Source organism: Diabrotica virgifera, chromosome 1 (assembly GCF_917563875.1).
Source record: "Diabrotica virgifera virgifera chromosome 1, PGI_DIABVI_V3a".
Taxonomy (NCBI): domain Eukaryota; kingdom Metazoa; phylum Arthropoda; class Insecta; order Coleoptera; family Chrysomelidae; genus Diabrotica; species Diabrotica virgifera.
In genome coordinates, this window is record NC_065443.1 from 155,766,904 (window position 1) to 155,780,031 (window position 13,128).

General features: G+C 33.7%; 1 protein-coding gene across 3 annotated transcripts in view; it reads right to left on the minus strand.

Annotated features, from left to right (window-relative positions):
* The window catches only part of LOC126878771 (monocarboxylate transporter 14-like), a 158,604-nt gene that overhangs the window by 92,060 nt on the left and 53,416 nt on the right, over window positions 1–13,128 (minus strand). For all 3 annotated transcript variants that reach the window (XM_050641666.1, XM_050641668.1, XM_050641667.1), the window contains exon 2: window positions 2,016–2,726. In XM_050641666.1, coding sequence (XP_050497623.1) covers window positions 2,016–2,726 — 711 coding nt within the window. The remainder of the gene's footprint in view (window positions 1–2,015; window positions 2,727–13,128) is intronic.

Here is a 13,128-nt window from a genome sequence, read left to right on the forward strand (position 1 = left end):
ATCATAGCTATTCGGATTTTAGAGACGGCTGCTCTGAAAAGTTCATTTGATGTACATCCGTACCATTCTCTCAGGTTGCGCAGCCACGGAATTCTGCGTCTTCCTATGCTTCTTTTTCCTTGAATCTTTCCCTGCATAATCAATTGGAGCAAGTTGTATCTCTCTCCATGTGTAATATGTCCGAGATATTCCAATTTTCTTGTTTTGATGGTATTTAAAATGTCCATTTCTTTATTCGTCTTTCTCAGAACCTCGCTGTTTGTGACGTGTTCTGTCCACGATATTTTCAGAATTTTTCTGTACACCCAAGCTCGAATGATTCCAGTTTTTTCATTGATGCAGCATTCAAGGTCCAAGCTTCCATTCCATAAAACAAAGTCGAGAAAACGTAGCACCTAGCCAATCTAACTCTCAGCTCCAACTTCAAATCTCTTGAGCAGAGCACTTTCTCATTTTGTTAAAATTTGCTCTAGCCTTTTCTATTCTGATTTTGATTTCCTGTAAATAATCTCCTGTGGAGTTGATCATTGTTCCAAGGTATGCATATTGGTCGACTCGTTCTTTATATTGGATCCGTATATGAAGAGATTCTCGTAATTTCTTTGAGTTCTTGATATTCTCATAAACTTTGTCTTCTTGACGTTCATTGTTAAACCGTATTCTTGTCCAAACTCCGCTATTCTGATCACCATCCTCTGTTATCCGCATATCTAATGTTGTTAATGGGAACTTCATTTACCTTTATTCCAGCTGTTTCACCCTCAAGAGCTTTTTTCAAGATCTCTTCCGAGTAGGCATTAAAAAGAATTGGCAAAAACACGCATCCCTGTCTCACTCCACGTCTGATTTCAATTTCCTCTGATAGCTGATCGTTAACACGTACTTTTGCTCGTTGTTTATAGTATAATTTAGGTATAATCCTGAGGTCATTGTAGTCATTGATTCCAGGACATGCATTAAATGTTCATGTCATACTTTGTCAAATGCTTTATTATAGTCAATAAAACACGCATATGTATCTTGATTTACGTCCAGGCACCTTTGTATAAGTATGTTAAGTGAAAAAAGAGCTTCACGAGTTCCTAGGCCTTTTCGAAACCCAAATTGCGTATCATTAATGTCTATGTCCAGTTTATGATATTATATTCGGTTATGGATGACTTTCAATAGCAACTTTAGCATATGGGACATCAAGCTAATGATGTGGTAGACGCCGCATTTTCTGGCGTTTTTCTTTTTAGGGAGACAAATAAAGATTGACGTTAACCATTCTTTGGGTAATGTGCCTGAGCTGAGCTATAAATTTTGTTCAAGAGCATCAATAAAACATCAATATGTATCATTTATAATTTTTAGAAGGTCGATAGGAAGCATGTCAGGTCCTGGGCTTTTTCCGTTCTTCATTGTTTTTAATGCGTGGATTATTTCTACTTTTGTAATATCTGGACCTATTTCTCCTGAAGTAAGTTCTGTGTGTTTCAGGTCCCCTCTTTCATCATCGAACAGTTCGTCTATGTATTCTGCCCAACGTTTTACTTTCTCATCGGTCTGTGTTATAGCAACTCCGTGTCTATCCAGAAGTGCACCAGTGAGATTTTGTTTTCTTAGTCCAGCCATTTCATGTAATCTCATACAAATAGTTAATTTTGGTGGTGGCGGCATAGTACTATGGAGTGGTATTTCTTGGAAAGGAGATACCGAACTTGTGGAGGTGATTGGGTGAATGACAGCCGACATGTACTTTAAAAACATTTTAGAAGGTCATGTTTTGCCATTTGCCAGCCATATTGGATAACAAATTCGTGTTAATGCACCATGACGCAGATTATCTCGGTAGAATAGTGAATACTTACCTTGATGAGATTCAATCTAAAAATTATATTGGCCACCATATAGCCCATATCAAATTTAAATCCGATTATACCATTCATAAGATACCTACTTCAAAACATAACATTCGCGTGAGTGAAAAAAAGAAACATAATACTACACTTACTATTTAAGAAAGTACTTACCAAACTAGTGTAACTCTTTTTCATATCATCGGTGATATTTGCTGTTCCATTTTGGTACACCATAGTAACTGTTCTTTCTGGTTTCTTATATTCTAAAGGTTTCATTAAGAATCCAAAAATGGTGCAAGTGAGACATAACACTGCCAACACTATATTAGCTCCCTTCCATCCATAATTAACCAGAAGAAACCTTCCAAACGGCGCAAATACGATTGTTCCAAAACCAGACCCGCACACTGCCATACCTGTCGCTAAAGATCTTTTTGATTCGAAGTAGTAACCCACACACACTACCGCCGGTACGTACATTAGCCCGAAGCCTATGCCACCTCCCGCTCCATAGATGAGCATCAAGACTTCGACGGATGGACTGAAAACTGAGAGAGCGAATGACGCTGCAGCGATTACAGCACCGGCCATGCACGACACTCGACACCCGTATTTATTCGTTACAGCGCTAACTATGGGTCCAGTACACATGGTTGTTCCGGCTAAAATCGATCCTACCCATGCCACTTTTGCTTCTGTGGAACCGTAATGTGTAACCAGATCGGGAAGGAAAATCCCAAAGCAGTAGGTAACGCCATCTACCATCATGTTGCATATGAAGGAAGCGAATACTATCACCCACCCATATCCACCATCTGGTGGAGCTGGTAAGGAGTCTTCATGTTCAGACTCTTCCTGTTGAGGCTCGCATTTGGTAGTTTCCTGAAAAAAAAATTAAATGAATAAATAGAGTGCAGGAAACATAGATACGCATATAAAAAGGTTTTTTACGCAATAACAATTTAATATGGTTACAATTAGTGGTCTAAATGAACCGGAACGCCGCCGCCGTTCCGGTTCGTGAAATCAACGTTCCGGTTCGAGAAATCAACGTTCTGGTTCGTGACATCAACGTTCCGGTTCCTGAAATCAACGTTCCGTTTCGTAAAACCACATAATGCTACATAAAAAGAATGGAAGTGTTCTTCTACAATAGACAAGAAATTTAGATTTCTTCTTTACATGAAATTCTTCGTATCAAATTATTCTAAAGATATAAATGCATATAGCCAAAACCGGTTTCAAATCAGAACAAGACCCAATAAAGAAAAAGATTGGATGACCGATAAAATACTTGACCTTATTCAACAAAGAAGCAAGTGGAAAATAAAGATGAGACTCGATATAGAGAAATATATCGACAAATAAGATACGAAGTTAAGCAAACAAAAGAGGCCTGGATGACAGAAAGAGGTCGTGAAATGGAAGAACTATAAAGAAAACGGGTCTACCCCAAAATCCCGACAGCCAAAATCACGACAGCCAAAATCCCGACAGGCAAAATCCCGACGGCCAAAATACCGACACACTAGAGTCCCGACAGGCCAAAATCCCGACACGCCAGAATCCCGACAGGTTTGATAAGTTCCTTTTTAACACATAATTACATTTATTTCTGGTTTTTTGTTTAAGGCCATCTGTTTTTTATTTTTTGTTACTAAACAAAAGTATTTACCATTTAATATGAACTAATTTTCTAAATAAAATTTCTAACACGGGTAGGTATATGAATTAAATTATTTTTTTTGCCAATATATAGTCCAATAATATATATGTATAATCAAATCCTGAATTCAAGTTTACTTTTATATAATAGATATTATCATGTCACTTACAACCTTCCATTTCAGTAAGTACATATAGCTTTTATATTATAAAATGAAGTGTTTAATGATTTTTTCTTTTAAAATACATAATAATTTATACCCGTACTTATTAGTAAGTAACTAATCTTTCAATTTCAAAACTCTATAATATGATTTGGTATTGCATTTGAAAAGGAAACAATAAAAAATATTCAAAATATAGTGGTCGGGATTTTTGCTTATGCGATAATTCGGATTTTGGTCTGTCGGCATTCTGGCGTGTCGGGATTCTGGCGTGTCGGTGTTTTGGCCGTCGGGATTTTGGCTGTCGGGATTTTGGGCGCCACCGGAAGAAAACATAACGAGTTTAATATACACAAAAAAAAACAAAGAAATGTCCTACACTGTACACTCAGAGAAAAAGAACTGCTCACTTCATGAGAAACTTCAAAGGTAAAATAATTCTCGACTTAAACGAAAAAAAGGAAGAATGGATTAATACTCTGGGCTAATTAGCAAAATTCATGGAAAAGTTATTTACCAGCAATTTTATTGCTGGAATCGAATTATAAGATCCTATATGTTAATAATATAGGTATGCAAAGTCCGCAGATAGTGTGCTACTTTTTTTATAAACAAAATGGCGCCGACAAATCGTATTTTTTTCAATAATTGCTCTATAACTCCGAAGATCTTAACTTTACAACCAAAACAGCTTAATAAAAATTCACCGCAATTAAAATCTGCATAGAGATATATTTTTCACGATTTGCTCCGACGAAAATTTTCCTCGGAAAATGCGGGTTTTCCTAACAAAAACTCTAATTTTCAAATAAAGTTTTAGGTAAGTAATTATTAATCAATAATTAAATAACTTAGTGACATCAAAGCTTTCTTGGTATAGATTGTAATTCCAGAAGACGGTGAAAATTAAACGAATATTTTAGCAACAATTCAATTGTTAATTAACAAATTACGATCGCAATAATAAACAAAATAATCATGATACATTGATCAAACTTATAAAGATTATAAAGATGAGATGCTTATTTAATATTTTATCGACAAAATATAAATTTTTCTTTTTTTGCATAATCTTTAAATTTTGAAAAAAAATAGTTATAATACGCTGGTCTAATTAGTAAAGTACAAAGAAAGGTTATTTAACAGCAATTTTATTGCTGGAATCGAATTATAAGATCATATATATTATTAATATAGGTATGCAAAGTCCGCATATAGTGTGCTACTTTTTTTATAAACAAAATGGCGCCGACAAATCTTATTTTTTTCAATTATTGCTCTATAACTCCGAAGATTTTAACTTTACACCAAAAACACTCAAATAAAAATTCACTTCAATTTAATTCTGCATAGAGACATGTTTTTCCCGATTTGCTCCGACGAAAATTTTCCTCGCAAAATGTGGGTTTTCCCAACAAATCTCGAATTTTCAAATAAATTTTTTGGGCCAGTAATTATTTATCAATAATTATATAGCTTGGTGAAATAAAAGCTTTCTTGTTATAGATTATAAATTCAGAAGCCGGTGAAAATGAAACGTATATTTTAGCAACAATTCAATTGTTAATTAACAATTTACAGTCGCAGTAACAACCAAAATAATCATGAGACATTGATCAAACTTAGAAAGATTATAAAGGTGTGATGCCTATTTAATATTTTGTCGACAAAGTATAAATTTTTCATTTTTTTGCATAATCTTTAAATGTTTAAAAAAAATTGTTATAAACAAATTAACATTTCTCAGAAATTGTTCATTATATTCTAATTTAAAAAAATACTTAAAATGCGTATTTCATAGGTCTTGAAAATGAATGCTTTAAAAAAATTTTCCAACCATTTGCAAAAAAGTTATGAAACAGCAAAGTAAATATACGAAATCTCCGTTGTTTATAATTAGTTTTAATTGTTTCAAAGCTTAAAAGTGAGTCTATGGTACAACCTAATTACTCACAAAGAATGTCAAAAATTACTGCAATGGTTATATTTTAATCAAAGATTAAAAACACTTTTTTTTGTAATTTTTAGCGCAAACGTAGGCCTGATACAGAGTCGGAGCTAAAATGTTCACTCGAAGCGACTGACACGCAGCATGCATTATTTATTAAAAATGTACATCACGCGGCCGGTCGTCGCTCCGAGTGAAAATGTTAGTTACAGTACTGTGTTACTCTACTTTCGCGCGTGTAAATTACAAAAAAATATATTTATAATCTTTAATTAAAATATAACTATTAAACTGATAATCGATATTTTTTTGTAAATAATTAGCTTGTACTTTAAACTCACTTCTAAGCTTTGAAAGAATTAAAAAAAAGTATAAACACAGTAGTAATCATATGATTACTTTGCTGTTTCATAACTTTTTTACAAATGGTTGCAAAAAAGTTTTAAAGCATTCATTTTAAAGATATTTAAAATGCCCATTTTAGCTATTTTTTTTTAAATTATAATATAATAAAAACTTTCTGAGAAACGTTAATTTGTTTATAACTATTTTTTTTAAACATTTAAAGATTATGCAAAAAAATAAAAAATTCATATTTTGTCGACAAAATATTAAATAGGTATCTCATCTTTATAAGACTTCAAAGCTTGATCAGTGTATCATAATTATTTTGGTTATTATTGCGACCGTAAATTATTAATTTACAATTGAATTGTTGCTAAAATATTCGTTTAATTTTCATCAGCTTCTGGAAATATAATCTAAACCAAAAAGGCTTTTAAGTCACCAAATTATTTAATTATTGGTTGATAATTACTTATCTAAAACTTTATTTGAAAATTAAAGATTTTGTTGGGAAAACCCGCATTTTCCGAGGAAAATTTTCGTCTAAGCAGATCGGAAAAAACGCGTCTCTATGCAGAATGTAATCACGGTGAATTTTTATTTGGGTATTTTTGTTGTAAAGTTAAAATCTTCGGAGTTATAGAGCAATAATTGAAAAAAACACGATTTTCGTGCGCCATTTTGTTTATAAAAAAAGTAGCACACTATCTGAGGACTTTGCATACCTATAATATTAATATATAGGATCTTATAATTCGATTTCAGCAATAAAATTGCTGGTAAATAACTTTTCCCAAAAATGGCCTATTCTCCGATAATCAGCCCAGACTATAATTACAGAAAGGAACTCTTGCTGAGTCATCCTGGATACGAGGCCACCACTTAACACCACAAAGTATACTAATATTGGTCCTAGTATTTTAAAAGCTGAAGTAGAGAAACCCATCAAACAAAGCAAAAATGGGAAATCTCCAGGCCCTGACCAAATACCATCAGACTGGCTTGAATTTTTAGATGACGACAATGTCTCAGAACTAACCAATATTCATAACTACATAAACGAAAATCGAATAATGCTACAAATATGGTTGAAGTCGACATTTATCCCACTCCCAAAAAAAAACCGAATACATCATCATACGTTCATAAAGACTTCATACTAATTGGTCTCATGAGTCACTCTCTCAAATTGCTTCTCAAGATAATTCTTAATAGAATTAAGCATAAATGTAAAGAAACAATGGGAAATAAACAATTTGGTTTTAGAGAAGGATTAAGAAAAAGGGAAGCTTTGTCCCCAAGGATAACATTAATTCAAATATCATGAAAAGTGCAGAAACCAATTTACTTCTGCTTTATAGATTTTGACAAGGCGTTTGATAGGGTCCAACATGATAGGCTGTTTGAGTAGGTATCTTGAGCCAATTACAAAAGTTAATCATTTTAAATACCTAGGATGTTGGATAAACTAGACACTAAATCCTGATGAAAAAGCTGAAACTCGAACTGAAAACAGAAATTGCAAGAAGAGCATTTATGAAACTTAAATATAGGTATACTGTGCAATTCTTGCTGAGCTTACAACTAAGAATCAAGTTCCTAAAATGATACGTGTATTCTGTATTACTGTATGGATGTGAAACCTGGATTATGAACGTTAATATGATGAACAAAGTAGAAGCCTTCGGGTTGTGGTCATATCGTAGAATGCTCAAAATATCATGAGTGTAACGCATTTCAAACACAGAAGTCTTAAACAGAATAGGTCAAGGCTAAGGTAACTCGACGAAGATGATAAAAAAGATATACTGGACAGATAATACTGAATACTGTGGTTAGTACTCAACGGAAAGATCGATGAAAAAGAGGAATTGAACAATATCGGCAAACTGTCATTGAAGAAACTCACGCCTAAAATTTGGACACGGTAGGTACTCAAAAAATAAGATGCCAAAACTGTGAAGATACTCACGCCTAAAATGTGGACATGGTAGGTACCTACTCAAAAAAGAATATGCTAAAACTGTGAATATACTCACGCCTAAAATTTGGACACGGTAGGTACTCAAAAAAAAAGATGCCAAAAGTGTTGTTACAATTTCTGATTTAATCAACCAAAAGTACTTATAACATTACTTAATAATTATTGTACTGTAGGAAAATTTCTGATTGGCGTCTAGGACAGACACACGTTTACGTATTCAGACTCATTTAACTGTTACGTTATGCGTTATGAATAACATTACAACATATAATTACACATTTTACCAATAATACGGAACTTGTAGTTAATATATGCATTATTTTTATTATGTACACTAACCGGTAGGTAAAACAACATTCCTAAAATTTCAAGGTCTGTATTTTTACAAATTCTTGGTTATATTGTCTTTTAATGTCTTGTCAGTAGGTTAGTAATATATTTTGATTTTGAAACAGTACTTTACTTAAATGTTAGATATCAGGAAGGAACCAATTAATTTTATTTTGTACAGTTACAGATTCAGATAGATACAATGTGCAATTACTTGTACATTACAAAAGAACTGAGAAAGAAAATTCTGAAACGAAAAGTTTTTAAGTAATGTAAGTATACCTAATAACCCAGTCTATATAGACATTTGAAATAACAAAAATTGCCGGAGAGCCAAATTTTGGCGGAGAGCTAGGGTATACCATAGCAAATAAAGTTTTAAAAGTTCCCATCGATCCCATGTGTTCAACAAAAGTTATTCGGGGTCAAAAGTCAAAATTTGAGATTTTTTATTTTTTTCGAAAACGGTAAGTTCTATCAAAAAAGAACCTTAAACCAAAGTTGTAGATCTTAAAATTCTCTACAAAAATAGTCCTTACTATTTTTTTCCTAAGAGTTGCCATTCCTGAGATATCGCGATTCTAAGAGTCAGATTATACATGATATATGCACACGTTTCCACACCACCTGTGAGGCTGTGAGGTAGTGTACTCGGCGCATTTTTGTACCGGAATAGGCCTACTCCACTAACTGTTTTGACAATTTTAGGATAATTTAAGGAAACAGTACCGGTCAAGTTCTAGATATTACCGTATTATTGATATTGGTTATTGATATTGCTATTGATTATTAGGTTAACTATTGTTTTGATTTCTTTAGATATTTTAATCAGATTCATATTCTTGAAAGTCTACTTCAACAGTCAAGTCTTCTTCGATTTCATCTTCTTCCTCTTCCTCTTGCTGGATGTTCAAAAATTGTTCAAATGTGACTGAGTCATTGGTCTCTTCATTAAAATCACAGGAGTCTTCCTCTGTTGTACTAAACTGGACATTTGAGCAAGACTGACCTTGGCAGTTGGTACACGCTAGAGAACACAGCAACCCGACTTTTTTACATCCACATTTGGCACTACAACCTTTTTTGCAATTACAAAAAAAATAGTGTTAAGGAGTTTTTCTGGAGCAGGTGGGAGTAAGGTTTTAATCGGTTCCAGAGTATTATCATTAATTTCCAACCCCAGTCTTCTGGATTCAGTTCGTTGCCTAGCCATGTTTGAACTTGATAATATACTCGATACAAATGTTGAAAAGCAGATGCTGATGTTGGAGGAAGACATGATAGTTGTACTTGTTTCTTGTTTTGCGTATTTTTTAGAAAAGTTAAGTATCGGTATTTAATCAAGACAACTAATTTTTTTTTGGAGCTCCATAAACCGCAAGAAGAAAGCGAATTCCTTCCGTAATTATTGTTTGCGGTGTGGAATCAAGTTCTGTAAAAACTTTACAACAGTTAGTCAAATCTTTTTTTTTTTTCGAATAATTTAAGTACTGACGTTTTGCCCCTTCTGTACATTGCTGACGTAGTGTCGAAGCCGGTTATCGCATGTAAAAATAAAATGTACTTTTGGCATTTGGGATAAGCCGATAAACTTTTCGAAGAATATATCTCTGTTCGCTGTTGAGGCCTTCCAGGTTTCAGAAAATAAATAACTTTATCTACTGGAGTCCTTGCAGTAAGCAGTACTAACAAATCAACATCTTCACCAACTACAATTGTTGTGTTTGTTGCCTTACATTTTTCAATTGCTGTCTCAATTATAAGGACATCTGCGTCCTTTTTAGCTTGTTTCACTTCAATATCCGCAGCTGTTAATTTGTCAGTTAACATGGAAATGAAACGAGATTTATTATTAATGTTAGCGAAAAATTGTTGTTGATTCGCTGGAACTGTTATATTTTCATCAAAGATAATCTCGGAACCCGATGATGTTTTTGTAGTTCGACGACGTTGTTCTGCAGCTTTAATATTCTTTGTCGAGTCACTGTAGCCGTCAAATACCACTGTCACTGTAAGCCCGTAATGTCTGCTAAATGGTAGACGCTTGTAATAAGTACTTATATTCACTTGAACTGAACCTTTAGCACTAAAAGAAACAGATAATATAAACAAGACCTACGGACAATACTGTAGCATTGTTTACAATAGACAATCTATTCTTTTTTAAACAATGGTAGAGACAAATGTTTTTCAAGGCCACGAGGACTGGATAGAGGAAATTCAGTTTGGGACTGATTATCTTTTGAAGAAATATTTTCAGAATAGTATAATATATAAAAAAAAAAGACTAAGTTTTCACTCTAATGGCATATAAAACAACATACTAATGCTATTCTACATCCCACCAGAATGAAAACAATGGGAACCTTCTCTGGTTACACCTCCGAGGCTTCTACAATTTGCAAGCCATACGGGTGCTGAGACTAAGGAAGATGAGGGAATTCTACAACTTACAATTCACGTCCCATCTGCTCAGCGCGGTAAAGTTCCAACGAGAATGGTTCCCTTCATACTCCACACAGAGTAAATGTAAATCAAAAATGAATAACCACTTTCAATTTCGTTGCAAAACGAAAACACAGCCGAACCATATTCTAGTCCAATCAGAGAGTGCTGCAAGCACCCCTACCGGTTTCGAAACTTATTAATCTCTCATCAGGAGGCACATATGCTGCTCTCCCCGATCCAACCAAAACAAACCCCAGCGTGCAGTCCCGGATTGCAACGAACGAAATGGCATAGATGCCCTAGCGGCAACTGCTAGCAAAAAGACTAAGTTTTCACTCTAATGGCATATAAAACAACATAATGCTATTCTACATCCCACCAGAATGAAAACAATGGGAACCTTCCAATGGGAGTATAATATATATTATATAAAAGAGACACAAATAGGCATTTATACTTGTCTTAAGTGCCACATTATGTATATACGTGGCTTATACAGTTTTATACAGTTTTGTATGTGCATATAATGTATAAAGTAACTTTTAAAATCGCGATATCTCAGGAATGGTAACTCTTAGGAAAAAAATTGTAAGGATTATTTTTGTAGAAAATGTTAAGATTTACAACTTTAGTTTAATGTTTTTTTTTTGATAAAACTTACCGTTTTCGAGAAAAATCCAAAAAATCTCAAATTTTGACCTTTGACCCCGAATAACTTTTGTTGCACACATGGGATCGATGGGGAAATAAAACTTTGTTTGTTATGGTAAACTCTAGCTCTCCACCAAAATTTGGCTCTCCGGCAATTTTTGTTATTTGCCAACTATTTTGATGTCTAAGTTGACCGGATTATAAATTTTACATTCCATGTTACAATATAGCAGTTATTATAATAGTACTTATTGCAAACACTTTTATCGTTTTATCGCCATATTATTGGCGTGATAGATGTCATAGGAAGTAATTTAGAAGAAGAGGGAAATTAATATTATAAAATGGCAATAAAAAAATTAAAAATGAAAATATAAGATTGGCCTATTTAGAAAACATACAGGACAAGAAATGACATTGGACAAGAAATGTAAAATGTTTAAAGATAGAAAGATAAAGAAGGTATAACTTATAACAGGTTAAAAAACTTAAATGGGACTTCGCCGGTCACACTCTGCGGCAAAAAGATGAAAGATGGAATAAGCGAATTCTACACTGGCGACCATGTTATTGGTGTGTTAGATGTCATGGGAAGTAATTTAGAAGAAGAGGGAAATGAATAATTAAAAAATAGCAATAAAAAAATTGAAAATGAAAATATAAGACTGACCTATTTAGAAAACATACAGGACAAGAAATGACATTGGACAAGAAATGAATCACATATTTCAGAAACCCCGTAAGTAACATTTTAACGGAAATTTAGATTATATTGGGTATGGGTTCTAAAAGACGCATTTCATCCATGTAATTCGGAAACCCCGCCGTTGTTCGACTATTTAGCGTATTTATACAATACTGTATTTAACCGTGTAATGCAAAAATCCCGTAAGTACCGCATTTGAGGCGTTTCTGTACTACATGTTGTAAAACGTGGATGGTGCGCAGTGGCCAGGCTGCTTGGATAATACTAAATTTCTTATTAGTGTTCTCCAAAATTTAATGCTTCCCAATATTCTAGTTTAAGAGGTATTTTATCTCCATTAACTGACTGTTAATGAAATTGAAATTCATGATATCCAAACGGACACTGCAATGTTTTACGCAAATCATGAAGGCGTTGCAAAAAGTTTGTAATGATGTATGTTCATACACATACATAATGCTTTATATAGATTCTGTTCTGCCTGAAACTACACGACACCTGCACATATTTTCGGACGGATGTGCAGGACAGAATAAAAACCATAAAATGGTTAGACTATGTGCCGCCCTGGTATCTACAGGACGTTTTGAGACAATTAATCAATATTTCCCTCATTAGAGGTCACAGTTGTCTTCCATGTGATATATATTTTGCTGTAGTCAAACGAAAAATAAAAAAACAGATCGGATTTACACTGTAATGGACTACGTGGAGTTAATAGCGAATGCCAGTCAAAGACAAAAATTTTGTATTTATATAGTGCATACTGATATTATGATAATAGACTAAAGGTCATGGCGGCCCAAGTACTATAAGCAAAATTGTGTGTCAGGTAGCTCTCGGAGTTACTATAGAAATGAAAAAACTTTTGCTATGTCATCCTTCATGCACTTTACGCATGATTCAAGGAAACCTGGTTATGTTGTAGCATCTGATTTTATTGATTCAGCTGTACAGTTTGAATATCAGTTAAGTAAAACCAACTCAAAACCTATTCTCCCTCAAAACCTACATGACCTTGTTGACTAATTTGGTATTTACGA